This window comes from Dipodomys ordii, unplaced genomic scaffold (assembly GCF_000151885.1).
Source record: "Dipodomys ordii isolate 6190 unplaced genomic scaffold, Dord_2.0 Scaffold61, whole genome shotgun sequence".
Lineage (NCBI taxonomy): Eukaryota > Metazoa > Chordata > Mammalia > Rodentia > Heteromyidae > Dipodomys > Dipodomys ordii.
In genome coordinates, this window is record NW_012267277.1 from 8323579 (window position 1) to 8350666 (window position 27088).

Genomic DNA, 27088 nt, shown 5'->3' on the forward strand with positions numbered 1-27088 from the left:
CCATAGAGAGAGTGATCTGTCTCCACAGACTGCTGCAAAAATGAGATGACCTGATTTTGGTGACATTCCTAAACACAGCAAGAGCTTGGTAAGGTCATTCCTAGTCCTTGGAAAAGAACCTGTCAGAGGCCTACAGAGAGACTGTATCTTATCCTCTTCCTGATACAGTACCTACCACATAGTAAGTGCTCAGTAAATATTTGTTAAATGACAATTAATGAATGGGTGAATGTAGTCCAATGTCCAGAGCAGGATCCCCTCTCTGCTGCTTCCTAGCTGGTGACCTTGAGCAAGATACCCTCACCAAGCATTGTTTTCCTCACCTAAGACAGGGACACATGACTGGATCTTCCTGGAGGAGAATTTTCGAGGTATCAGGGCAGCATCAGATATATAGACCCATACACCCAGAACTCTTCCATCCCCCCAGGTCTGCTCAGGAATCCTTGGGGTTCCAATCTTTCTACAGCTGCTTAGCTGCTTCTCTCCCACACTGATCCCTTGGTTCTGGGACTCATGGAGGAGTGACAAGGTCCACTGGGACCTGGTGGACAGGCAGGCTAGAACGGGCCATGGTGAGTCAACTGTGCAGAAAGGGCACCTGTCCTAGGCAGCCCAACACTGCCCTATCACAACTACTTCCTTGTGTGAACAGCAAGCTTATTCCCTCTCAGAGATACTAGCCCAACCTCCCCACCCTCATTGTACAGAAAAGGGAACTTGGGATTGGAGGTAAGGCTCAGGTGGTAGAGAAAATAAAATGAAAGGGAACTATGGCCTAGACAAAATGATCCATTGCCCTGGCCATATGTAGTAAGGCAGGGTACATTTGAGACATAATATTTGAGAGCACCCTTTAGCCTTTTCTGCTTCTGAAACATACACACACACACACACACCTCCAGACTCAAGCTCTCCTTTCCTCCCAACTTCTACTAACCTTCTGGGAGTCAGGCAAAAGCTAAGCCCACCCATCAGCATACCTATTATAAATAATAGAAAATACACGTGGGGCTGGGAAGGTGGCTCAGTGGTAGAGCACTTGCCTTGCATGCATGAGGCCCTGGGTTCGATTCCCCAGCACCACATAAGCAAAAAAAGAAAAAGAAAATACACGTGTTGGTAAGGATGTAGAGATATTGGAACGTGGCTTATTGCTGGTAGGAAAATAAAATGGTTTATTTGTGGAAAGCAGCACAACGGTTTCTTAGAGAACAGAAAAGCATTATTGTATGATCTAGCACCTCTACTTCTAGATACATACCCAGAAGAAAGCAAAGGCAGGGCCCAAACATGTACTTGTATAGTGATGTAACCTATTCACAACAGCCACAAGATGGGAGAAACACACATGAATGCCAACAGATGAATGGATAAACAGAGTCTGGCATAGACAGCCTTTATTTAGCTTTAAAAAGGACAATTGACAGGTGCTATGTGCTACAACATGAACAAATCAAGGCAGGTAGAGGACAAGGTTCATCTCCTGATCAACAGCAATTTATAGTAAGCTTTTTTAGATTAAAAATTACTAATTGTATTACATTTTGTATCTACAAAAATAACAAGTGATCAATGGCACCAAAATCTTGGTTGGTTGGTTGGTTTTTAATGCCAGTACTCGGGCTTGAATTCATTGGCCTGGACACTGTCCCTTAGCTTTTGTGGTCAAGGTTGGTATTTTACCAGTGGAGGCACAGTTCTACCACTGGCTCTTTGATGATTAATTGGAGGTAAGAATCTCACAAACTGTTCTGCTTGAGCACACATCTCCAGGCCTGGGAGCAAGAATGGCAAGAGGGGTCCAGAATCCAGAGCAGGGTAGGAGGACTCAGGCCTGCAGCAGAGAGAATGACCACCCCCAGTCTGCAAGCTAGTGGTCAAGAGACTTCCACAGGCCTGAGAGCAAGACTGGCCCAAGCAGGAGACAAGAACCAGGCAGGTGCAGGATGGGAATGAGCAGATAGGGGGAGGACCAAGCTTACACTGATCCAGAATGGCCACTTACGGTTTTACCTGTGACATCTCCCTCCCCTGCAGGGGAAGGAACTGGCATCCCCATGTCACATAAGAACAAAGTAGGCTATAGGACCGATCACACATTACTCAAGTCGAACAAGTGAAATGAGAACTGGCATCTGGAAGCCATTGCTGAGCAGAGAGGAGGTAGCGAAATCCCAAGTGGGAAGTGTGGGTGGGAATAATGGCTGAAGGAACCCAGGTGAGAGGTGTGGGGGGACTCTGCCGAGAGGAAAAACACTGGAGAGCTAGGAGGGAAGGGGGGGGCGGCAGCTGAGGGGACCGGACAGCAGTGGAGGGCATGGAACAGCTGGGCTTCCTCAGCTGCAAGACCAGTCCTGGCTTTGCTCAGGAGGGCAGCACGGAGCCGCACCCCGGAGGGAGGTGATCTTGGGCAAAAGTGGGGCTCCAGAGCTCCTGTGGGGCACGCCCCAGTCCTGTGAGCTGGGCCAGCTCTTTTCCTCCTCTGAAACAGTTTCCTCATCTGCTGAGCAGAGTGAAAAGTTCTCCCTTTTGCCCCGCGTACCCGAGTTTGCGAGGCCCGCATTTGGCAATGCACCTGTTTTTCTGGCACATCTGGTTGTGCAAGGCTGTGTCTAGCTGAGCAGCGAAAGCGGAAACACCTACAGGACACTCCCCGTGGCTGACACGGGACCCACCCACGGGCGGGAGGCGCCCAGGATCCCTGGGTCGGACGGGGACCCGGTGGTGGGCGCGCCCTGGGCCTCCGTGCCGGGCTCGCTCTGGCTGGCGTCCTCCCCGCCCCGCACCCCGCCATCCACTGCCCACCCACCGACTTGGCGAGGCCAAGGGAGCAACAGCGCAGCCATGACGGATCCCGAGGCCGTGGCTGACGACCTGGACGCGCTCATCGACGACCTAGACTACCTCCCCGGCCACTTCCACCTGGAGATGCAGCTGAACTTCGAGCCGTGCGCGCCGGCCTCATCGCGACCCCGCGATCTGAAGCTGCAGCGGGAGCGCCTGCGGCAGGAGCTGGAGCTGGCGGCCGCGGGGCAGAGGCCGGCCTTGGGCCACCTGCTGGGCGCGCTCGCCTTCCACCTGGAGGAGCTGGATGAGGCCCGCGAGCGCTTCCTCCAGGTGGCCCGCGAAGACCCCGGCAACCTCAACGCCTGGGCCAACCTGGCACACGTGTACGGGCGTCTGGGCCAGGAGGAGGAGGAGGAGGCGTGCGCCGCGAGGCTGGCGGGCCTCATGGGCCTGGCAGAAGAGCCCGAGGCCTCCGGGGACCCCCAGCTCCGCGCTGCGCGCTGCCTAGCGGAGCAAGGCTACGCGCACGGCTTCGATGTGGGCTGTGCCAGCCCAGAAGAGCGCGCACGGGTGCTGGTGGCAGGCATCGCCCTCTACGACAAGGCGCTCAGCTACGGGAAGCAGGTGAGGGACACTCCCAGCCCCACACCCCCAAAAGGCTGTGGTCTTTGCAGAGACACCTCCTCCAGTGTGCACCCCATTCTCTTCTTGGACGACCTCTATCCCTTTGCCTTCCTGTAGTAGGGGCTCACATCAGTATTATTATTGTATTCCCAGAATACCGCAAACCCAACCTGGTCAGTCCATCCCTCTTCCTTGCTCCTTCCAGCCTGTTTCTGTGACCAGAAAAGAAAAGAGAAAAGAGAAGAGAGGAAGGGAGGAAAGAAGGAAGGAAGGGAGGGAGGGAGGGAGGGAGGGGTAGAGAGAAGGGGAGAGGGGGGAGAGGGAGAAAGAAAGAAAGAAGAAAGAAAGAGAGAGAGAAAGGGAAAGAAGGAAGGAAGGAAGGAAAGAAAGAAAGAAAGAAGGGAGGGAGGGGTAGAGAGAGGGGAGAGGGGGAGAGAGAGAAAGAAAGAAAGAAAGAAAGAAAGAAAGAAAGAAAGAAAGAAAGAAAGAAAGAAAGAAAGAAAGAAAGGAAAGAAAAGAAAGAAAGAAAGAAAGAGAGAAAGAGAGAAAGGGAAAGGAAAGGGAAAGAAGGAAGGAAGGAAGGATAGGAAGGAGGGAAAAGATACAGGGGCTGGGAAGGTGGCTCAGTGGTAGAGCGCTTGCCTTGCATGCATGAGGCCCTGGATTCGATTCCTCAGCACCACATAAGCAAAAAGAAAAAAGCCAGAAGTGGTGCTGTGGCTCAAGTGGTAGAGCGCTAGCCTTGAGCTGAAGAGCTGAGGGAAAGCGCCCAGGCCCAGAGTTCAGGCCCCACGATCAGGCCCCAAAAAAAGAAAAAGAAAAAAAGAAAAAGAAAAGACACAAGCTGGCCAGGTGCTAGTGACTCATACCTGTAATCCTAACTATTCAGGAGGCTGAGATTTGAGGACCCCATTTCGAAGCCAGCCCAAGCAGGAAGGTCTGTGAGACTTTTATCTCCAATTAACTACCAAAAAGCTAGAAGTGAAGCTGTGGCTCAAGTGGTAGAGTGTCAGCCTTGAAAGAAAAAGCTAAAGGATAGTGCCCAGGCTCTCAGTTCAAGCCTCAGTACACACACACACACACACACACACCCTAGCTGATAAATCCTAGGAATTTGGGGAGGGCATTTGAGGCCCTTGGTGACTGCCACCTGTGTGCTCTTCCTCTACTTTCCCCATTCTCAACCAGGCTTTGGCCATCTTCTACTGCACCTTGATTCCCCATGAGCCTTTGCTCCTAACAGCTCACTTTGTGCTGGCTTGGGCTCTTCTTGGGCGACCTTCTATTCCACCTTTGCCTGGAAGGCTTTTCAGTCTCAGGTCTGTATCAGACATCCTCTCTTTAGGATGTCTCAATAACTTCCCAGACCATCAGAGCCTCCCCTGAGCTCCCACAGCATGGTTCCTACTGTCTGCCTGGTTTGTCAATGCCTGGTGCACAAGGGCACTCATGCAGCATATGTCAGTGCAGCATAGGGATTGGCATGAAATGGAAAGTTACTAGACAAACAAGTTGCCTGTTGCTGCAGAACAAGTGCTCCCTCAAACTTCATGGCATAAAGCAGTAAGCACTTGTCATTGCACTATTTTGTGGGGGTAGGAATCCAGACATGGCTCAGCTCAGTGCCCGAGGGCACAGTGGTCAAATCTGAAGGCTTACCTGGGAGAAGGGAGACTTCCAGTTCCACACTAGCTCACTGTGGCTGTGAATTGAGTTCAGCTCTTTACCAGCTGCTGACAACCTCGTATCACTTGTGCCATATTCTGTTCATTAGAAGCAAGCCAGTAGATCCAATCCACACTCCAAGGGTGGAAATTAACCAAATCCCACATCCCAGGTGGTGATCACGGGGGTCTATCTCTCAAGTTGCCTGCTGCAGGAGGTATGAGTGGCGGGAGAACGATGTGGAGGGCATTCTCTCTCCTACGAAAGAAAATACCACAGTTGAGAGAGGGTGCTGTGACTTCTGTGAAAGCATAACTCAGTCAAGGTCAAGTGGAGAACAGTACTGTTTCCTAATTTATAGACTGGTGATATTTAAAGAGCCACAACCTTTACACACAGGCAGCATATCTGCATTCACAAAGCCCACATATACCTCTCAGTGGTTTTTTCCACCCAAACCCATGGCTTCTGTAAGGAGAAATGTGTGATTCACAACCTCAAGGAGAGTGTGAATTGGTGGGCATAGACTTGACTTTCAGACAGCAGTGCAGGGTAGAGGCTGGGAAGATACTCGGGCCAATGGCCTAGGTCCTGAACCCAACTCTCCATGCTCTCACTTCTAATGGGCACTTAGCATCTCTAGCATACCTTCTCTGTCAGTGAAATGGGATAATAATAAGGTAACATCCTCAGTAAAACAAGGACATCCTTTACTTGGCAGATGTCATAATTAAGAGTTAGAGTTTGAAGCTGGTCACTGTTGTGTCATGTCTGTAGAACTAGCTACTCCAGAGGCTGAAACCTGGAGGATTATGATTTGAAATCAACCTGGGTAGAAAAGTCCATGAGACTCCAACTCCAATGAACCAGCAAAATTCCAGGCTGGAGGCATGGTTCAACAGTTAGAGCACCAACTGTAAGCAAGAAAGCCAAGTGGAGCTTGAGACCCTGAGTTCAAGCCCTTGCACTGGGAGGAAGCAGGGAGGGTGGGAAAGGAGGAAGAAGCATTAATGCTTGTAAAGTTCCTAGAAAGAGCCTACACAGTGACAAGGCAGGGTTCCAGGTGTCCCTCAGCCTCACCCCCCACAACGCCTCCTCCATCTGCAAGCTGGGTGCAGGTGTGTCCATCATATGGAGCCAGCAGGCTGGAGGTCTCCAGTTTTGAAGACTAAGCCTGTGGCCCTGAATGCCAGGCTGCCCTGCGTGGACAGCACCCAGCACTGTGGTGAGCAAGATTATGGTCTCAGGTGGTTTGTGGATCTGAAGAGCCTTGGGGGAGCAGCTAGGGGGCTCAGATCTCATTAAAGCTGTAGTGATCCCCGCAGAGATGCTCTTTCTCTCTACTGTGTGCACAGGAAGGAGCACTGTATGGTCCCTCCGGAGGCATTCTGGGAAGGCTTCCTGGAGGAGGTAAACAGGGAGAGTTCAAGGATGATAAACAGAGGTCAGTTCCATCCTCTCCACAGTCAGCACAGAAACACGGGGCAGCGAGTGAACACCCAGCTGAGGGAGTGCTGAGTCAGGTGCCCAGTGTTCCCCAGAGGGAGCCAATGGCTGCAGGCAGGGGCTGGGTGGGTAGAGGCAATGTGGCTCTCAGGCTCTGTGCTACGTCCTTGGACCTGGTTCAGTGCTGCTCCCCAGTTCTGTCCAGAGTAGCTGCAGTCAGGAGAGACAGGTGTCATTGAGGAGCTGATGGCATGGTGTTTATAAAGTACCTGACCCAGGGCTGCGGCTCAGGGCACCGGCTCAGTGGTAGATCGCTTGCCTAGTGTGCACAAGGCCCTGGTTCTGTCCACAGTGCTGCAAAAAAATAAATAAATAAAAATAAAAAATGAATAAGTAAATTCCTTCTTAAAGTTCTGGCATCAAGAAGCTGCTCAAGAAATAGTGCAGTCAGGATGACAGTGAAGTCCCCCAGCTTCCTCCTCCCCTGCCTGCTACGTGGCAGCAATTCTCACCTGCTTATATTCTCCAAACATCCTGTACTGGTTTATGCCTCTGCGAGAGGGTTCGGTGCTCCCCCCCAGGCAGCAAGCGCCATGCCTCAGAGACCAGCTCCGGTGTCACCTCCTTTTGGAAGCCTCCCTCACTCAGCTGACTTGGTCATATCTGTGACCACATCACACAGTCTTCACTGCTGCAGCGTAGCAAGCGATGTGTCCTAGGGGACAGAGCTAGTAGGTAGCAGTTGAACATACTACTGCTCCTGATTCCAAATCTTTGCTCTGTGTGTGTGGGGGGGGGGCTTGAACTCTGGGCCTGGGCAACTGTCCCTGAGCTCTTCAGTTCAAGGCAAGCACTCTACCACTTGAGCCACAGCATCACTTCCGTTTTCTGGTGGTTAATTGGAGATAAGAGTCTCACGGACTTCCCTGCCCAGGCTGCAAATCTTTACTCTTGGTCAGGCACAGGTGGCTCATTCCTGTAATCCTACCTCTTTGGGAGAGTGAGATCTGGAGCATCATGGTTTGTGGCAAGCCCCATTCACAAGAGTTCATCCCAAAGGACGAAAGCTGTATGTGGTGGCACATGCCTGTTATCTTAGCTATGACAGGAAGCATAAAATAGGCAGATGGTGGTCCAGCCAGCCACATGTCCTGGAAATTTGAGAGATTTTATCTCCAAATAACCAGTGCGAACTGGGCTGGAGGCATACCTGGCTCACAGTAGAGTGAGTGACCTAAGAAACACAAGGTTTTGAGTGCAAAGCACTATTGCCACTCAAGAGAAAAGCCTTTGATCTTTCTGGAGGGGGGTCACAGAAGTGGGAGTGAGGAAGGGCAGTGGAGAAGGGACCCTCTCCAGAAAAAGAAAACCGGGGCAGAGGAAAGTCACCATGTCTTGTGTTGAGGATACTCAGAGGATGGGTGTGGAAGGTAGAGGCAGTAAGGGCCTTCCTTCAGTGTAATGCCCCCTGGGGAGTGCTGCGGGACTGGACATCTGCAGCTGTGTTAGTCTAGGCTGTGACTGGAGATGTTTTACCTGACGAGGCTGGGCCAACACAGGCAGGGAAGGGCCCCAAGAGCCAGAGGATAAAGAGGTGCTTGAGAGCCATAGACAACCCCTCTGCTGACCAGTGGCAAAAGGACATGCTCTGGGGCTAGTTCAGCTCAGAATCTGAAAACAAGCAGGCCTGATGCATGGGCGGGTGCAGCTATGTGACTTTCTGTCTCTGTTCTCTGTTGTTGTTGGTTATTTTTTTGTTTGTTTCCCAGAGTCTGGGCGCTGTCTCTGAGGGTTTTGTTTGTTTTCTCTCAAGGCTAGCACGCTACCACTTGAGCCACAGCCCCTACATATGCATTTGGATGGTTATTTGGAGTTTAAGAATCTGATGGAGAGCTAGGAATATGGTTTAGTGGTAGAGTGCTTGCCCAGCATGCATAAAGCCCTGGGTTCAATTCCTCAGTACCAGGAAAACAAAAAATAAATAAAAGAAATTTTAAAAAGAAAAATCCCTCACTTCTCCTTCAAAAAAAAAAAAAAGAATCTCATGGACAAGCTGGGTGCTGGTGGCTCACACATGTAATTCTAGCTACTCAGGAGGCTGAGATGTGAGGATTGCAATTTGAAGCCAGCCCAAGCAGGAAAGTCCATGAGACTCTTATCTCCAGTTAATCACAGAAAAAGCTGGAAGTGATGCTGTGGTAGAGTGCTAGCCTTGAGCAAAAGGAGCAGAGATAGAGCCTAGGCCCAGAGTTCGAATGGCAGGACCAGAAAATTAAAAAAAAAATCTCATGGACTTTTCTTCCCTGGGCTAGTTTCAAACTGCAATTCTCAGATCTCAGCCTCCTTGGTAGCTGGGACTACAAGGCATGAGCTACTAAGCACCTGTCATCCCCTGTGGGGTTTTTTCCTATTTTTAATTGTTTTTATTAAGCTATTATACAGAGGAGTTATCCCCTGCTCTTACATGACTAAAAACAAATATGAAAAACCAGTTTGCTTTATCATTCCTGCCCTTCTCCAGCATCTCCCTCCACCCCCCACCACCATGAGTCACCAAGGGTTTCCTGGTGGCAGACATCAAGGTTTTGTGGGCATTAGGCTCATGTGTACATAGACTTTGCAGTCAGATAAGACCTAGTTATGCGTTCGTGTCAGGCTCTGAGGTTCAACCTTCACTGTCTTTATTAGTGAGACCTCACCAGCTGGGCACTGGGCTCCCCTCACACACAGGGCACAGCGGCTCAGGGCGGGGAAGGGACTTCTCTGGTAACCTTGTGCTGTGTGGATTTCACCAGGCATCTGGGCATGAGGGAGGGAGGGAGAGAGGGAGGGAAGGAGGCAGAGCTACAGGCCAGCCTCACAAACAGGTATGTGAATTCCAATCCTTCTTACCCTACAGGGTGGTAACTGGCAAGAAAGTACCCTTGGTTAGCCACCCCAGGGTCCCAGTGTCTGTGTGTGTGTTCAGGTGTGAGTGTGCACACGTGCACACGCATCCCTCCACACTTCTGAGTGGTTGTATTTGATTCAGCTGGGTCATGTGAGGATAAGCCCAGCACCGAGCTTGTGCTTTTCATAGATAAATAATGTCACTGGGTCATCCAGAAATACTGAAAATCCCATCCCTTATTAACCGCAATCTAAAGACAAGCAAGTGGAAGCTCAGAGAGGTGTAGTGACTTGCCCAGAGTCACACAGCATGAGCGGCTGAAAGGAACTGAAGCACAGGCTAACGACAGCACTCCTGAGGGTCTGCCTCAGACTTCTTTTTTTTGGGGGGGTGGTGGTCTGGTTGTGGGGCCTGAACTCTGGGCCTGGGCGCTGTCCCTCAGCTCTTCAGCTCAAGGCTAGCGCTCTAACACTTGAGCCACAGGGCCACTTCTGGCTTTTTTCTTTTTGCTTATGGGGTGCTGAGGAATCGAACCCAGGGCCTGATGCATTCAAGGCAAGTGTTCTACTACTGAGCCACCTTCCCAGCCCCTGACTCAGACTTCTTGACCTCACCTTGTACATCAGTGCTGCCGAGTTGGCTGCTGGCTTCTTGCGCACTTAACTGGTGAGTTTGAGGGTTGAGTCTCCCTTCCTATAGATTTGGGGCCCCCTCCCCCACCCACACCACTACCACTGCTCTAACAGGATCCAGCAGCACCAGCCTCTGGCTGGGAGAAGGGGTTGTGTACATACGGTGTCATACTACACAAGCTCATGAGGCCTGTTAGTGCCGCACCCTTTCCCATTGGGGCTAGAATTGGATTTGGACCCAGGACAAGGCAAGGTATAACCCTTTCTCTCTAGGGACCATGGACTAGAGAAGTGGCTCTTCATTGTCCAGCACTGAGTCCGTGTCCATATATCAGACTTAGGCCCAAAAAAGACATGCTAATAGTCCATCTGCTCTAAGTAAAATTCATGTGGAACAGGCCAGATGCTGGTGACTCACCACTGTAATCCTAACTACTCAGGAGGCTAAAATCTGAGGATCACAGATCAGAGCCAGTCCAGGCACAGAAGTCCACAAGACTCTTCTCTCCAATTAACCACCAGAAAACTGGACATGGCATTGTGATTCAAAGTGGCAGAGCACTAGCCTTGAGCAAAGAAGCTCAGGGACAGTGCCCAGGCCCTGAGTTTAAGTCCTAGGACTGGCAAAAAAAAAAAAAAAATCATGTGAGACAGTCTAGGAACACAGTGCAGGGCTGAATATTCACTCCCCAGGCAGAGGCTGATCTGCAAACTTCCTACAGCTGGCCGTATTTAACCCTCCATGACCCTCTCCACAAGCTTCTAACACAGGCTGAGTCAGGTGACCTTTCCAGAATCCCTGAGGAGAGATGGCAGGGGTGGGGGTTGGGGGGCCTCTGAGTCCAGCCTTGCATGGCCCTTACACATGGCAAAGCTGGCAGGAGAGCATCAGCCTCCGTGGGGGGCAGAGAGGACCCCTCCTGCCCGTCCCACAGGTGGCAGGGGTCAGGTGAGCTGACACCACAGAGGAAATTCCAGATGTGCAGGAAGAACGAATTGTCCTCCTAGGCCAGCAGTTTGTGACTTCCTCGGTGGTGTCAGCCTTCACAGTGTCAGCAAGGAGTCGGAGAGGATGCGGGATGTTGGGAGGAGGCCCATGTGGCCGTGGAGGCCAAAGAGGCTGATGGCCTTGATCCCAATACCTCCCCTGTTTTCTTGTCTGTATAATATCCTTTCCACCACAGTGAGAATCTGGTGCTGTGTACACAAAGTGCCCAGTGACCCTGAGAAAGTTCTCAGTCTTTGCCCTCTACCCTTTGCCACTCCCCTCCTGGAAGAGAATGAGTCAGCTGTCAAGAACCCACTCTGGAATGTGGAAGACAGCCATCAGGGACGAAGTTCAAACTGCAGGCAAATAGTTTCCATAAGAACAAACAAGGTGTCTGTCCAGCCCCTTCAGAGCATATAGATCTGAAAGGCATTGGTTTCATAAAAAGGGCTTTTATTGCCACGCTCCCAGCACCCCCTTGATTAGCACCCTGCTTTGAAGCAAAGGGAAGGCTTGGGACCTACCCGTACCTACCCAAGCTGACACACACCTGATCCTGTTTAGGGCTTATCCTGATCCCATTGTTTCTGCCCTGTCACCGGCCCGGCTGCTTACCTACCCAATGGCAGGACCCAGGCTCTTCAGGCATTCCCGAGAACCTCACTTCCTAACCCTGGAACTCAGTGGCTGAGTTTTGAGTTCTGCTGCCTGTCAGCTGTGTCACTCTGGGAACATCACCCAACTCCATGCCTCTGTTGCCTCATCTCCTGATAAGTCGTCACCTTTGGGAGAGCAAAGGAGGGAACACTTACATCTGTGGTTTGTATATAGTAAGCACTGGATTAAACTTGCTGTCATCAGCATAGCAAAAAAGAGCCTTAGGCCCAAGTTTCAGTCCAGGCTTTCACAGTGGCCATGTGGCTTTGAGGACAGTATTTTGCCTCAGTTTCCCCTTCTGTAGTGCGTAGGTAATGGCTTTTACCTTGCATCCATCCTACGCAGGATGTTCTGAGGGCCCAATGGAATCATGTTATAAGCCTTTTGTAACTGGTAAACACTGTATAAACTCTAACCCTTTGGAGAGAGACATGGTGGGAAGACCAGGAACTCGAGATCAGAGAGACCTGGCCTCCAGAGCCAGGAGATGGTCTGCAAACTCTCACTGGGTTTGTCCTTCGCTCACCTGCAGCTCAGACCAAGGTTACGTCTTCCACCACAGAGGTAGTGTAGGCCTGGCCCAGTTTCTTTCCATGAACCAGCCAACGACAGCAGTGTCATTGTTGACATCCAGCTTGAAGCCTGGGCTTCTATGCTGGACCTCAGGAAATAGTCCTCCCTCCTGGCTGCCTCAGCCCCTGGGAGCTGGAGTTCCTGAAGCTGTACACCTTGCTCCAACACAGGCTCCACAGCAACTTTTATCCTCCAGGAGAGGAAAGCAGCCCCTCCCTCAGTGGGAGGGAAGGACAGCCAGAGGCCTGTTTAATTTAATTTAACACACTGTGGCTTGCCAGGTTGCCCCTGGTAACGGCTCCAGCTGCTGCTTCTGCATCAACCAGAAGGCCATTTAAAGAGACAGCTCATTTTCAGTCACCACTGAGTGAACAGCCCTCTGGAAGCTCCGTGCAAGGATGGAGGATGAAAGCCAAAGCATGCTAGCTAGCGGCTCTATTCCATCTATCCATGCCATTCCTTCCACTCCGTATCCACTGACCCCAGCTGCAACCCTCCTTCTGCAACTGTCATTCTCAAGTGTGATATTGGGGGCTGTATTTGAGATTTGTCATACACATGTCACTCAAAAGCCAGGTGTTTTTGTTTTGTTGTTGTTGTTGTTTTTGTTGGTCGTGGGGCTTGAACTTTGGGCTTGGGCGCTGTCCCTGCGCTCTTCAGCTCAAGGCAAGTGCTCTACCGCTTGAGCCACAGCACCACTTCCGGTTTTCTAGTGGTTTATTGGAGATAAGAGTCTCACAGACATTCCTGCCCGGGCTGGCTTTGAACCATGATCCTCAGATCTCAGCCTCCTGAGTAGCTAGGATTACAGGCGTGAGCCACCAGCGCCTGGCCCAGGTTTGTTTGTTGTTGTTTTGTGTTGTTTTGTTAATCTATTTTAGTCTGAGTTGAAGGGAAAGAATGAAAAACTCCTGAGTTGCCCTGCAATTCAGCCATACTACCATCAGGTGGTGGTATTGCTAGGTTAGTGAAGTCCATTATCAGGCTCTGACTTCAGACATTGATGGTGTGGTACGGGAAGGGCATGCTGTAAGCCCTGGTGCTAACTGTTGTGTGACCTTGTGCGGAAGTCACTTCAGTGTCTTCAGATGCCATAAGGATTGACAGAATGACTGATTGCTGTGGACAAAGCATGCACTTGACCATGTGGTTAGGGACAACATTTAATCGATTGCCAAATGAGAGAGAGAGAGAGAGAGGTTGTGCAGCTGTGCTTCAGGGAGAACATTGCTGTGGGCAGTATATTCTCTCCAACTCTGGGACCTGCAAAAGCAGCAGTGGTGCCTGTGACCCCACAGGGGCCAGAAATCCTAGGAGAGGAGAGGACTGGGAACTGAAACAGGTCACAGAGGACATAGGAGTTGCTTGAAGAGCCTGACTCTGCTTCTCCACAATCCAAGCCAGGATAACCCTTCCTTTCAGCTGGTCCTTACAGCCCCTGAGACGCCCAGAGTGTTGCAGTTAAGGACCCAGGCTCCCCATGGTCTCCTCCCCCAGGACTTCCAGGCCTCTGCAATCTCTGTTAACACACCCAAACCAACTCATTCCACCTGCTCTCACTGCTGTCCTTTCCCCCTAGTCAGGAGCACATAGGGAAGGCAGGGCCATTTTTTCCTGCTGTGGCTCAGTTTGGCCAACCATAATACAGGTCTGATATCTGAGGCCATACCACAAGCAGCCAGGCTGCCCAAGGTACCATAGATTCCTGTTCCTGCCCTCAGTCAGACCTGAACAATATGTCAAGGTCTTTAGTCAGCATGGCCCACAGAAAATGCTGCATAACTCTGCATCCCTCTTCCTGCTCCGTTTCTGTGGAAGGAAAGTAAATACAGTGATCCAGCATCCACCTCTCTGCTTTGGGAAGTGTTGCCTCTCCTCAAGGGTGCCCTGGGGGCCTGTTCCCCTCTCCACCACAGTGTTCTTCAAAACTACAGCCTTAGACACATTCCCACTTAACGACTAAGGAGGCTGAGATCTGATGATTACGGTTCAAAGCCAGCCCAGGCAGGAAAGTCCATGAGACTCTTATCTCCACTTAACCACCAGAAAACTAGAAATGGCACTGTGGCGCAAAGTGGTAGATTGCTAGTCTTGAGCAAAAAAGCTCAGGGACAGCACCTAGGCCCTGAGTTCAAGACCCATGACAGGCCAAAAAGGAAGGAAGGAAGGAAGAAAGAGAAAGAAAAAGAAAGGGAGAAAGAAAGAGAGAAAAAGAAAGAGAAAAAAGCAAGCAAGCACCGAGGATCTTGGCACTGTGCATGTCTAACCCCTGCTATGGCTCCACTCTGCCCTGAAGAGGAATTCCCAATTTTGAACGTGGCACTCAGACCCTCCCAATGTTCTCCTGCTCACTCCCCAACTCCTTGCTCCTGGTTCCAGCCTCAAACTTCATGCAGATCCCAGCTCCTCCATGCTCCCCCATCTCTTGAGGTGCCCGGCTGTGTCCACCTGGGCAATTCCCTGGCATCCTGAGCCTCTCTCCAGGGCCGCCTCTGGGAAGCCTGGCAATTTCCTGGACAGGGTGAGATGACCCTGCAATCGCCCATCATCCCTGTGTCCCTTCTCTAATTGTGTCTTTCCTGCCAGGCCCTTCAAGAGGGGACCAACCTTTCCTCTCTTGCTCTCACTGCCCTGCCTCAAGCCACCCAGAGATGATCCTGGAGGGAGGGCTGAGGATTCTTGAGAGCCTGTCTGGGTGCTCTGCCTGGAGCCGGGACTTCCTGCTCCTGCCCCAGTGGGGCACCTACATACAAGGTTCCCTCCCCTTCCAAGTTCATCCAAGGTCCCTGTTGCCCCTCCTCTATGCATACACTCAGCACTGTGCCTCAGGTGTCCTGTCCCCAGGCCTTTGCTCATGCTAAGCCCTCCCTCCCCTCTGCCCTGGTCCCCATCTAAAGTGCTGCCCACCACTCAAGACCCACCCTAAACTCACAGACTGGGGTGTCCTGTCAGTCCTCACAACCCGCATCACTCTCACAGTCTTGGTCAGTCTTTGCTTCCTACGAGAGTTTTTGGTGAGCTGGCCTGGTGAAGAATCCCAGCTCTGACACTCAAGCCGCGTGATTGGCAAAGTCACGATACCTCTCTATGCTTCAATATGTTCAACTGTAAAAATGGGGCTAACTTGTCCCTCGCAGGTTGGTTGTGCGATTGAGGTGAGCAGGGTAAGGATTCTGCACATGGCAGGTGCTGACAAGTCCTGACTCTGTTTCCCCAGCCAGCTGGGGAGCCTCCTCAGAACAGGGGGTCAGAACCTGCTCAGTACCACATTTTCGTGGCAAGTACCACATTCTCAACTAAGACCTGGCACCAGCTCAGAAATGCCAGCAGAACTGAATGCTGCTGGAGGTGTGTAGGGATCCTCAGCTGAGGCAGCCCTGGGATGGGGGTGGGGGAGTGCAGAACACCAATGGTGGGGGATATGAATGAGGGGGGAGGGGCTGGAGCCTGAGGCCAAGCTTCCGACATGCACTGGGGGTTTTATTGGTTTTCATTAAAATTCCTTCCTGAGGCAGGAGCAGCTACTTCCATAAATAACAGCATAAATATTTTATCTGGTACCCAAGTCAGTCTAAATGTGTGGTGATGGGGTTGGCAAGACTAATAATGGGAAAGCAGTTGGTGGAGGGAGGGAGGAGCCTAGGCTGGTCAGGACATGCCCACAGGGGCATTCTCAGGAAGGTAGAGGTGGAGGAAGGTGCTCAATGAGGGCAAGGAAGAAAAATATCCAAAGCAGAAAGGGCTTGGGGTGTGGCTCAGGTGGTTGAGTACCTGCCTAGCAAATCGAGGCTCTGAGTTCAAATCCCAGTACTGAAAAAATAAATAATAAATAAATCATCCTTTGTGATCACTAGCCAAATCAGGGCTGGAATCAAGGGGTGTTTAAGGCCAACGTCTTTTCCACTGTGCTTGCTGCCTCTCAGGGTACAGGGAAAGCGTGTAAACCTGTAAACAGCCTTCCTGCGCCCCTCAATAACAACTGCATGGTGTTCTCTGTCTCTCTAGATCCCGCAGGAGGAGAAAAGGGGCTGGTACTTCACCATGGCAATGCTCCTCATCAGGTCAGGCCTGGGGTGGAGAGGAACATGGGGCGGTTGGGGAGAGCCGGGATTAGAACCCAGGCCAAGGGCTGGGGCAGAGGTGGCTGGGGCCCATCCCATGAAGAGGGTTTCCCGGGAGGCTTGCAGGGCTCTGAAGTGATTTGGAGGAACACCCTTTGGGGTCACAGGCTGGATGGCATCTTCCTGGAGCTGGGTAACGAGGAACAGAAGAGGCTGCCTGCCTTCAACCGCACACTGGCCCTGCTGCGACAAGTCCTGAAGTCCTCAGACCCCCTCCACCAAGGTAAGCTCCTAGCATGGAGGTAGAAGGAGATCCTCTGCCCTACTGTCCCCATACACTGTCCCTGGTCCTTGTCACAGGCCCTGTCACCAAACTCTAGCACTGTCTATCTCTGTTGCCACATCTTTCCCCTTTGTGCCTGTCTCATAAACTCATGTGTTCACCTCAAGGAGACAATACTTTTTGTGCTAGCAAACATTCAGATTACCAAGCAGTGCAGAGCAGGGCAAGGTAGCTCCCACCTATAATCCCAACATTGGAAGGCTGAGGAAGAAGGATCATGGGTTTAAAACCAGCCTGATCTACATAGAGAATCTTTGTTCCCTCCCACTCCCAAAGAAATAAAGTGTTGCAAGTGCACATTCCTAGACCTGAGGAACAGAATTGGGGATGAAGGCTTCCTCTAAAAGACATTGGCTCACAGAGCCAGACAGCTAGCACAAGGATCACATCTACCAGGAGGCAGAGTGAGAAGACAGCTATGCCCTGGCATGGAGGTCCTGGGTGACATGTTAAACGGAGGCTGAGCACCAGAATGTACCACCCGCTCCCTCACGGCGCCTGTGCTTCTCTCTACCCCTGCATCACTCCCTCCCTCCCCCATGCCCTCACCCCCACTGCCCTTTCCATCCTCTTCATGGGGGCTGCTGCTCCCCAGAGACCTTTCCCACCCTCTCACACCCAGCTCTGGCCTGGTGCTACCTTGGCATGCTGCTGGAGAGAAAGGACACCTTCTCCACTACCCCGATGGGCGTCCATGACTACGGGTACTCAGGGACCGACCCCCTGGACTGCTTTGGCAAGGTACATGCCCCAGCCACATGTACTTTGCACATTTGGAGGGACCTGACCTCTCCCCTCTCCCCCAGAACCATTATCCCTCTCTGTATCACCCCCACTATGTGGCTAACCCAGGGAGCACCCTCCTCCATACCTCTCTTTCCAACCACCTCATTCCTTTGTGGCCATTCCTCCTCCCTGTGTAAGCCCATGTCCCCCACCTCCAGCTGGCCCAAGCCCATTTCTCTAGGCTTGAAATTGACCCCCAGACTTGCTCCTTGAGACCAGTGTCTACATTGTCCCCACCCCCCAGTGGAGATGAGTTTAGTTTAGCTGAACTCTCCTTTCCAGATCTTCCCACGGGCCACATGACCCTAAGGCAAGTCACTCAGAACAGACAGCAGTCAACCAACATGGCAGGAGGGCCGGCGGGGGAAGGGAGGAGGATGCTGTATCTGAGCAGGAAGCCCCAGAAGTACAGGGAGGTAAAGGCTGACTCTGGCCTTTCTGCCCTGGGAAACTGAAGGGATACTGCTGGTGGAGGGGTGACTAGAATCTGAAGGGTCTTCTGGCTACAACAGGCAAACATGGCATTGAGTCAGACTCTCTGGAGTTGAGTGCCAGCAGGTTTGTCCTGAAATGTTGGGTTCCACATGACAGAACTGATTGGGAATTAGTACCTCTGTAATGGCAGGAATCTAAGTGGAACCGGGCACCCGTGGCTCAGGCACCATTGAGCCAGTCTGAGAGACAACCTCCTACCCTCTTCCTTCTCAGGCCATTGAGATTGCCAAGGACCAGGCTCCCATCCTGAATCGCCTGGCCAAAATCTTCCACTTCCTAGGAAAGCAAGATATGGCCATTGGAACCTGCAACATGGCCCTGGATGTCCTTCGAGACCCAGAGCTCAACTGGCAGGCATACTGCACCAGGGCCAAGGTGGGTCCATCTGCAATACCACCTCATCCTGTCATCAAGAATCAGAGGCCAGAGGCCCTGGAACCATTGTGATGGAAGAGCAACCAGATGGTGTTGAGGAAAGTTGTAGAGTAAGCCCTGCCCCCAGAGCCTGGCCAAGGAGCCTCCATGTTCTGGATCAGCCCTGAGGAATAGGGCTAATGGAATCAACATCCAGCCTCTCCAATATTGCTTGGGATGTATGACAAGTCATGTCCTCTCGGACCCACACTTCCCAGATGTTAAAGACATGACTAAGGATTTTAGGGTCAGAGGAAGTGGCACTGAAATTCATCCCTGGGTATGGGAGGTACTTTAGAAAGTCCCAAGTGCAGTAGACATAGCCTAAAGCAGTGGATCAGAGCTCTGGCCTTGAATGCAGACAGTCTTGGTTCAGATTCTACATGACCACTTCCAATTCAAAGAACTCAGTTCTAAGCCTCGATTTCCATATGTGTGGATTGGAGATGACAGATTACCTGCCTCATGAAGTCAATAAGAGCCTTACATTAGATTCAGCATCAAGTATATCATAAGCAATCCTAAAGAACTGGCTGCTAAGTTAGGTTCACTCTGAACTGATATTCTCTCTCTCTCTGTCTCTGTCTCTCTCTCTCTGTCTCTGTCTCTCCCTCATCAGTCGTGGGCCTGAACTCTGGGCCTGGGCGCTGTCCCTCAGCTCTTCAGCTCAAGGCTAATGCTCTACCACTTGAGCCACAGCACCACGTCCAGCTTTTTCTGCTTATGTGGTGCTGAGGAATCAAACCCAATGCCTCATGCATGCAAGGCAAGCGCTCTACCACTGAGCCACCTTCCCAGCCCTAATTCTCTCATTTCTCAAGACAGTCTCACATGCAGTCATTCACTGCTGCTAGTTACACATTTAAGTGGGAGCCACCTCCCTCCAGCTCTCAGAGCCCATCTGGTTGGGGAGCTCCAAGTTTACTTTGCTCCAAAGTAAGTCCTACTTACACTCCACTCCGGTTTCTCTTCAGCGCCTGTAAATCTTTTACAGTCCCATTTCTCCCATCTTCTCCACCTCCTTTCACGCCACCTAGTGGCCAATCATCCCCCTGTCTTGGTCTCAGGGACTTTACGAAGCTGCCTTAGATGCCAGGCAGGAAGTTCCTTGATGTGGTTGATAGGCGTATTATTATCAGTAATAAGGATATTAATTGTTGCAGCAAATGATGGAACAGTTTTGTTGGTCTCAGCATCTCACCTAGAGCTCTTGTTTTTGGGTCTGTCTTACTCCTCACAAGAACACAGTGAGTGAGAGAAGCCAGACATGGGCCAGACTACGAATGGGGCCACAAGGGCACCAAGAAGCAAACAGCTTCCCCTCACCCCAGCTTGCATTCGGTTAGCAGGAACTCTGCTTACCTCCTCTCTTCATCATCATCTTGTATCGTATGCTTGCTGTCTCCCTGTAGCTCCCAAGGTCTACTTTACAGGGAAGGAAGAAGCCAAAGGAAAGGAACTCACATGATCAATGTAGAGGCCCCAGCCAACACTAGCACCTATGAGCCAGACCTACTCGCTCTGCTCTTGCAGCCCCCTGGCCTAGCCTTTACCCAGAGTATTCTTCTTCTAGATAGCTGATTAGCTTTCCCCTTACTCTTGCAGACAGCTTCCAGCAGTCATCTTAGTGAAAATACCACCCTTTGACAATAGTTTCTATCCTTGCCTGGTTTACATTTTCTTTTTAACATCAATCACTCTGTAAGATACTAGTTCTTGATTTATTGTGTTTACTATCCCTTCCCCACTACAGGGGGTCTTGCCATTTTGCTCTCTATTGTACCCTCAGTGCCTGGCATATAGTAGATTCTACCTGCATAATGAATGAATGAATGGATAAATGAATGAATGAAATGAGCATGTGCTGGGGCCTGACTAAAACATTGTCTGTTGTCATGGCAATTCCTCCAAGGGAATGGCTTTTCAGATACAGAAAATACGGTTGACAGAGGTAGCTTTCTCCAAGTCACCTGGATAATAGTGGGGGGAGGGATCAATATACATTTGTTGAATGAGTAAATAACTCATTTCTTTTTGTACCAATATGAGGGCTTGAACACAGGGCCTGAGTGCCGTCCTGTAGCTTTTTCCATTCATGGTAGTGCTCTATCACTTGAGCCATAGTTCCACTTCTGATTTTTTTCGGTAGATAATTGGAGATAAAGACTCTCCCAGACTGTCCTGCTGAGGCTAGCTATGAATCAAAATCCTCAGCCTCCTGAACAGCTAGGATTATGGGTGTGAGCCACTGATGCCTAGCAACTGAGGGGTTCTTACTTCACCAGGCCCCTCACTGTATGGAAGGGAGGCCAGACATGGGGGAGTGGCTGGCCAAATTGGCACAGGACTAAGATGGGGGGGTGGATTCCTGTTGCACCACAGAAAGTCTGGCGGCTATGGAGAGAGATTGGCTTCATTTGGGTCAGAAAGGAGGCTGAGGTCCTTGCTTGAGCACCTTTTCTGAGCTGACCCTCTGCTGGCAGATCCACATCAGAGCCTACCTACATGATCTGGAGCGGGCCAAGATGGGGCTAGGGGGCATACCTGACAGGAACCATCTGGCCTGTGCCAAGTCTGACCTGGAGGAAGTGGTCAAGGTGTGCCCAGGTCTCAGGACATACCTGGACATCAGTCAGGTAAGGAAGCCTTTTAACTTTATTAGCCAAAGTCTCAGAGAACCTACCAGGCTAGGCCTGTGCAGGAGGACAGACAGTTGTGAAGGTCTCCCCCTTTGGTAACTCATCAACTGCCTCAAAGTATAGAGGGGCCTGGGTCTCTCAGTGGTAAGTACAGTTCGGCATCCAGATGTGCCTACTGTGCTCAGAGAAGGTTACCAAGAGATGAAAATTCTATTTGAGAAAACTCACTGATGGAGATTGACAGGCTCGGGGACATAGGGCTGAGCATGGAGGGGCTGGACCTGTCCTCTTACTTTTCCAGAGGGACAGAGACAAGACTCGCGCGAACAGTTAAGGGAAAAGGGAGGTTGGGAATGAACGGAGGGGATTTTTAACCATCAGGCACGGGCTGGGAGGGTGGGGATTCGCGGGAGGAAGGCTCATTCGCTCCCCCCCACCCAGGTCTACTACTACATGGGCGTGGACGCTGTGAAGGAGCTGCTGGCGGTGGACGAGGCGGCTCTCAACCAGGCCCTGGTCTTCCTGGCCAAAGCCGGCGAGTTGGAGCTGGGCGCCACGCTGCCCGAGCTGCAGCTGCTGCGGGGCAAGTGCCTGCGAATCCAGGGAGAGGAGGCCAACGCTGCCGCTTGTTTCAAGCGCGCCGTGGAGCTGGACGACGCGGGCTCCGGCCACACGGAGGGCTTCGGCTGCCTGCTGGAGACGCTGCTGGCGCAGTGGAGCCAGGCGCAGCTGAGCGACGGCGAGCTGGGCTGCGAGGTGGACGTCTGGCTGCGCCGCGCCCAGGGCAAGTACCCCGCGGCACGCCTGCGCCAAGAGCTGCAGCGCGTGTGGCGCGGTCACACCGAGGAGGTGCTGGGACTGGCTCGGGCCTTGGTGGTCCAGGGACGGCCGGCGCTGGTGCGGCTGCTGTTCGAGACCATGGAACTGGAGGGTGAGAGCGCCGCAGCGCCACGTGGCCGTCGGGCCTTCTCCTTCTGAGCTGGAGCGGAAGACCTGATGGGAGGCCCCGCCCCGGAGAGGCCCCGCCCCCGATGAGGCCCCGCCCCCGATGAGGCCCCGCCCCAGAGAGGCCCCGCCCCCGATGAGGCCCCTTAGCCACAGCTGATTGAATCAAGTCTGGGAGCCAAAGAATGGCTCCACCCTCCCATATAGGCAAGGACAGTTCAATTCTTTTAGGAACTTGTGGATGGGCTTCAAGACGTGTTTGAGACCAGCAGAGACTGGGAGACTGTCAATTGAGGGACATGCAGAAGAAACAAGATGGCTCACGCCCTCTAGAAAAAAGGAGAAGTTGCCTCAATTATGGTGATTTTCTAAGTCCTGGTACTGGAGACCCTGATGCTTGAATGGCTAGCTGTCTTTAGATTCCCAAGATCTACAGGGTCCTTTATAATAAAGCCTCATAAATAAGTGAAGTAGGTGTTTCAGCCAGAAAAGCTCTAAACCATTAGGTCAAGATCTCACAATGGGTGGGCTACAGACCGGACCCTAACGTAAATCTGGGTGTACAGAACCCATTCCTACCTACCACCTTTCCATCAGTCCTCCTCCTCGGCCAGCTACTTAGTCTGAAAGGCCTTCCAAACTCCCTGAAATAAAACCCACTAAACAGAACCTTTATCTGATGTCTCTATTCTTCAGAGAACCCATTTGGAAGTGTACTACCTGTCTCCAATCTTGAACCTTCTGTCAGAGAATGAAGGAAATCTTGGAACTTTACACACTTGGGATCAAAATCCTAAATCTTAGATGTGGAATTTGTTGAAGGCAGATTCTAATTGCCACCAAATTGTAGAATGGCTGGGCTGGATTCTGCAGCCTTCTACATAAGAGCTAACTTAACCCCCAAATTCAGAGTCAGTTCTTGTCAAACTCCAGGAATGCTAGTTGCACATAATTGCAACAAGAACTCCATAAGGGTTTATGAGTTCTTCGCATCTTTTGCTTTCTCTGGAGAGCTGTATTCCTTGTATTGCTTATGTCCCTGGTCCTCAGGCTGGAGCTGAATCTCCATAGCCACTGGAAGATGGGTAGACAGAAGTACAGTGCTGTAGGTCATACCCCACAATCCCTTCACTGCACACCTTGGAAGAACATAGCCATGAAGGGAAGTGGCATGCTAGTCATCCATCCATCCTCCTCAACCTGCACCTCAGACTGACTTTCAAGTTGGTTTTTTTTTTTTTTGCCAATCCTGGAGCTTGAACTCAGGGCCTAGGCGCCTAGGCACTGTCCCTGAGCTTTTGCTCAAGGCTAGCACTCTACCACTTGAGCCACAAAGCCACCTCTGGCTTCTTCTGTTTATGTGGTACTGAGGAATCGAACGGTTTCATGCATGCTAGGCAAGCATTCTACCACTAAGCCACCTTCCCAACCCCTTCAAGCATTTTTAAGGTTTGGAAAAAATGCTAATAAATGGAACTACACTAAAGCCTATGTGTTTACTTACACTTATGTTTCACTTGTCACATGGTACACTCAATATTCATTCAGACAATGTTCTAAAACTAATGGTGGTATACATGGTGGTACATGTGGAATCTGGACACAAGGCCACCCTGAGATCCCTGTTACCTCAGCATTTTAGATAATGACATTCTCTCCCTCCCTCCTCTGTCTCCTTTGCAGCTGGGGCCAGTAGGCAGTATACACGGCCTTCTATCCCCACCCCCACCCCAATCCTTCTCCACTCAAAGCTGTAACTATGACCTTCCATGATGGGGACCTGTTTCTTTCTTCTACTTCACTAAACAGACAAACTAAATTTTGGGTGGTTTAGTAGCAAGACTTGTAAGTTGATGAAGTTTGTCCTTGGCTCATATCCCTGAGATAGGCACCAAACATAGGGTGCCTTGTTGCCAGGGCAACAGGACCAGGACCATTGACAGGGCCATAAATCTGCCCATAACTCCTAGTCCTCTGTAGGAGATGCCTCAGACCTCAGAATGATCTTCCCTGGGCTGCCATAAAAGTACAGATAAAGACACTGGTAAAGCCAGGCGCTGGTGGCCTATAATCCTAGCTACTCAGGAGGCTGAGACCTGAGGATTATAGTTTGAAGCCAGCTGGGGCAGGAAAGTCCAGTTCACCACTAGAAGAGGAGCTGTGGCTTCAAGTGGTAGAGTGCTAGCCTTGGGCAAAAAAACTCAAGGATAGCATCCATGCCCTGAATTCAATGACCCCATGACCACCAAAACAAAAGCCCTTGGTCTAGACAGCTGATACCAAGTCCTGCTAACCAAGGGTTCATCTGGCAGGCAGGGCCACCTCCCCAGTACACAGATGCAGAGCATACAATGACCCTACAGCTACCTCTTGGTCCTAAGGTGCCCAGGGATCTCAGTTCCACAACTATTCAATCTCTATAGGGGGTCTGTGCACAGTGACCCAACGAATCTAGTCTTGCCCAGATGCACATTTGTTATATAAGCTACACCTTTCAACCAACCTGTCCATCAGAGTTCCCAATAAACAATGGACAGCCCACATTTAACCTGGAATTTTTTTTTGGGGGGGGGGTCGGTCATGGGGCTTGAACTCTGGGCCTGGGCATTGTCCCTCAGCTCATCAGCTCAAGGCAAGTGCTCTACCACTTGGGCAACAGCGCCACTTCAGAATTGTTTGTTTTTTTTTTTAATCCCAGAAACACAAAGCCTAGAGAGATAGCTGAAGCCTTGCTCAAACCCACTGCTATCTTGCAGTGTATCTCATTTTCTCTTTAATAAACTTTTCTATCCTATTCATTAGCTTCATGTCTTGCCTGAATTATTTTTTAGCAAGGCAAAAGCATCCAAGTTAAGCTGCATGAATTTTTGGTAGCACAAGGTTTTGCTGCATGCCTTTCCAGTAATGTCCCCTTTCTTTCCTTCCATCTCTTCGGTTCCCCAAAGTCATACATTTCTCTCTCTTTCACACTTCTTGTAGAACATTTCCAATAAGTTTTCTGATCATTTCATTCACATTTATCATATAAATTGTTCACAAGCACCATTTCTGGGTTTCTCTCAGAGCTGTCTGCATATTAACCAAAAGTCAAAAACAGATAAGAAACTTCATTTCTTGGATTGTCTGTTGCATGCTTGGTACTTTATGTATGTATGTACTCTCATTGAATTCTCTCCACAGCCTGAAGGGTAGACATTATAATCATTCTTTTACAGATGAGGACACTGAGGCGAGGTCACAGAAAAGCATGTGAAGAGTGAGAACGTAAGGAAAATAAGCTGAGTCCCAGGCTAACTCCTGCAGCACGGCTCAACAGGATACATGTCATCTTTCTTCCAGATCTGGGCCCCTGCTGCCCTATGAGCTCTGCCCTACCTGTTATTTGGCCTAGTCTCTGCTCCCAAACCAACTCACTCCTGGGCCTTTGCACTTCCTGCTGCTTCCTGTCACCTCTATCCTAAATGCTCAGTTCAAAGGCACCTCCTTCAGAAGTCTTGCCAATTTCTCCCATCTCTGATCTCTCCCTTTTCTGCCTGGAGTGCTGCCCTGGAATTATGTCCCATTGCCTAGCATACAGTTCCTTCTCAGACTGTAGTTCTGTCTGCATTTGACTTGGGTTCATATCAGCAAGGGGATTTCCCCCATAGCCTTGCACTGAATATGGCCTACAGGACAGGGTTAACTTGGTAGTTGAACTAAGCAAACTAACAGTAGTGACTTGGCCTCTCAATCCCAAATAAGCAACTTCATAACCCTTCCGCAGGTCTAAGAACCGATCTGGGCCTCAAGAACTCTTGAGATCTAGAGCTCAACTATTCTTTCTATGTCCTATCCAATTCTTCTTTACATCAAGTCCCTATTTCTGTGATTAGGGAAACTGAAGCTCAAAGAACGCGGACTTGGGCTGGGAAGGTGGCCCAAGTGGTAGAGTGCTAGCCTTGAGCTGAAGAGCTGAGGGACAGCACCCAGGCCCAGAGTTCAGGCCCCCCCCAAAGAAAAAGAACATGGACTTATCCAAGGTCAGATTCAAAACTGCCTCCCAAATCATGATTCTTTCACAGATACCTCCTTGCCAAGTTCACATCTGTCCTATCAAGAAAGAGCACCATTCTTCTGTTCTTCTAGTCAACAAGTATTTACAAGGTACTAGCAGAGTGTCAAGAATTGTGACAATGATAGGGAACAGAAAAGATTCTGTTCTGGTTTCCAGGAGTTCACAACTTAGTACAGAACAGTTGGCAATGTGGCCTTCCAGGCCACAAGGGAAAGCTTGAAACCTACTGAAAGTTTTAGCTAGTAGAGCTGGTTGGACAGCCATCCTCAGCCAGGGTGAGTGGTTCTTCCATAGTTCAGTGGGAAGGAAAATGTACTATCCCTAGGGGCCAGGACCTGACCTTTGGCTGTCCCTCTTTAGAAACAATTCTGCAGGCCTGACAGTTCCAAGCTGCTGGAGGACCAATAAATGGATGATATTTTAATCACAGCTAAAACACAGAACACCCCTGACCATTGAGCAGCTAGGTTGTGGGGACAGTTTCAGAATAAAAGCCTTAACCCTCCAACAATGAGGATGAATCATTCTTACCTGCACTGCCTACCCACTCCTTCTCTAGGGCTAGCAACAGTCCCAGGCAGCCAGGAACTCTTATTAGATCTGCATGACCACGGCATGTTAATGATCAGGAAATTAGGTGAGATTCCTCAGTTCCAGGTTTCCAGGAGTTGAAAGAACGTTAGTCATGCCTGTTCCAGTCTTCCATCTATAGCAACATTCCCTTTTGCAGTGAGTGTCCAGAAAGGATGGGTTCAATAGTTTCATGTCTCTGGTGGACAGGCATCTCACTACCTCATTGAAAATAATCACTTTTCAGCAGGTCTAAGTCTTCTGAGCTTGTCCTTCAACTGAGTTAAAATCTTCTTTTCTGTCATTTCCTTCCTTGATTCAAGTTTACCTTCTTAAGCCCACACAGCACATATCCTCACAAGCACAGTGACCTTGAAGAAGACACTCTCCTCTGGCTCACATCTTCCCTTTCAGTTTTGGCATCTGATGCAATGCTGGGGTTGTTCAAAGGGTGGCACATGATTGTCAGCAGCCAGGCTGAGCAGAGCCAGCCTCCGCTGCCACCCTAGCTGGACC

The 27088-nt window shown here is 50.7% G+C and overlaps 1 protein-coding gene across 1 annotated transcript; it reads left to right on the forward strand.

Annotated features, from left to right (window-relative positions):
* The first annotated feature begins 1404 nt into the window (after nt 1-1404).
* On the forward strand, nt 1405-23186 carry Ttc22 (tetratricopeptide repeat domain 22). Its single transcript, XM_013022323.1, has 7 exons — nt 1405-3414; nt 16271-16326; nt 16494-16609; nt 17292-17410; nt 18164-18325; nt 20848-21000; nt 21445-23186. Exons 1-7 carry the CDS (start codon nt 2848-2850, stop codon nt 21979-21981), a joined length of 1710 nt encoding a protein of 569 aa, XP_012877777.1. The 5' UTR covers nt 1405-2847; the 3' UTR covers nt 21982-23186.
* The last annotated feature ends 3902 nt before the right edge of the window (nt 23187-27088 follow it).

What these genes read in the sequence shown, in the direction of transcription:
- Ttc22 (XM_013022323.1), top strand. Translation starts at nt 2,848, where the DNA reads ATGACGGATCCCGAGGCCGTGGCTGACGACCTGGACGCGCTCATCGAC. An exon ending in CTCAGACCCCCTCCACCAAG is followed by an intron (nt 16,610 to 17,291) that starts GTAAGCTCCTAG and finishes TCTCACACCCAG; the next exon opens with CTCTGGCCTGGTGCTACCTT. An exon ending in CATACCTGGACATCAGTCAG is followed by an intron (nt 21,001 to 21,444) that starts GTAAGGAAGCCT and finishes CCCCCCACCCAG; the next exon opens with GTCTACTACTACATGGGCGT.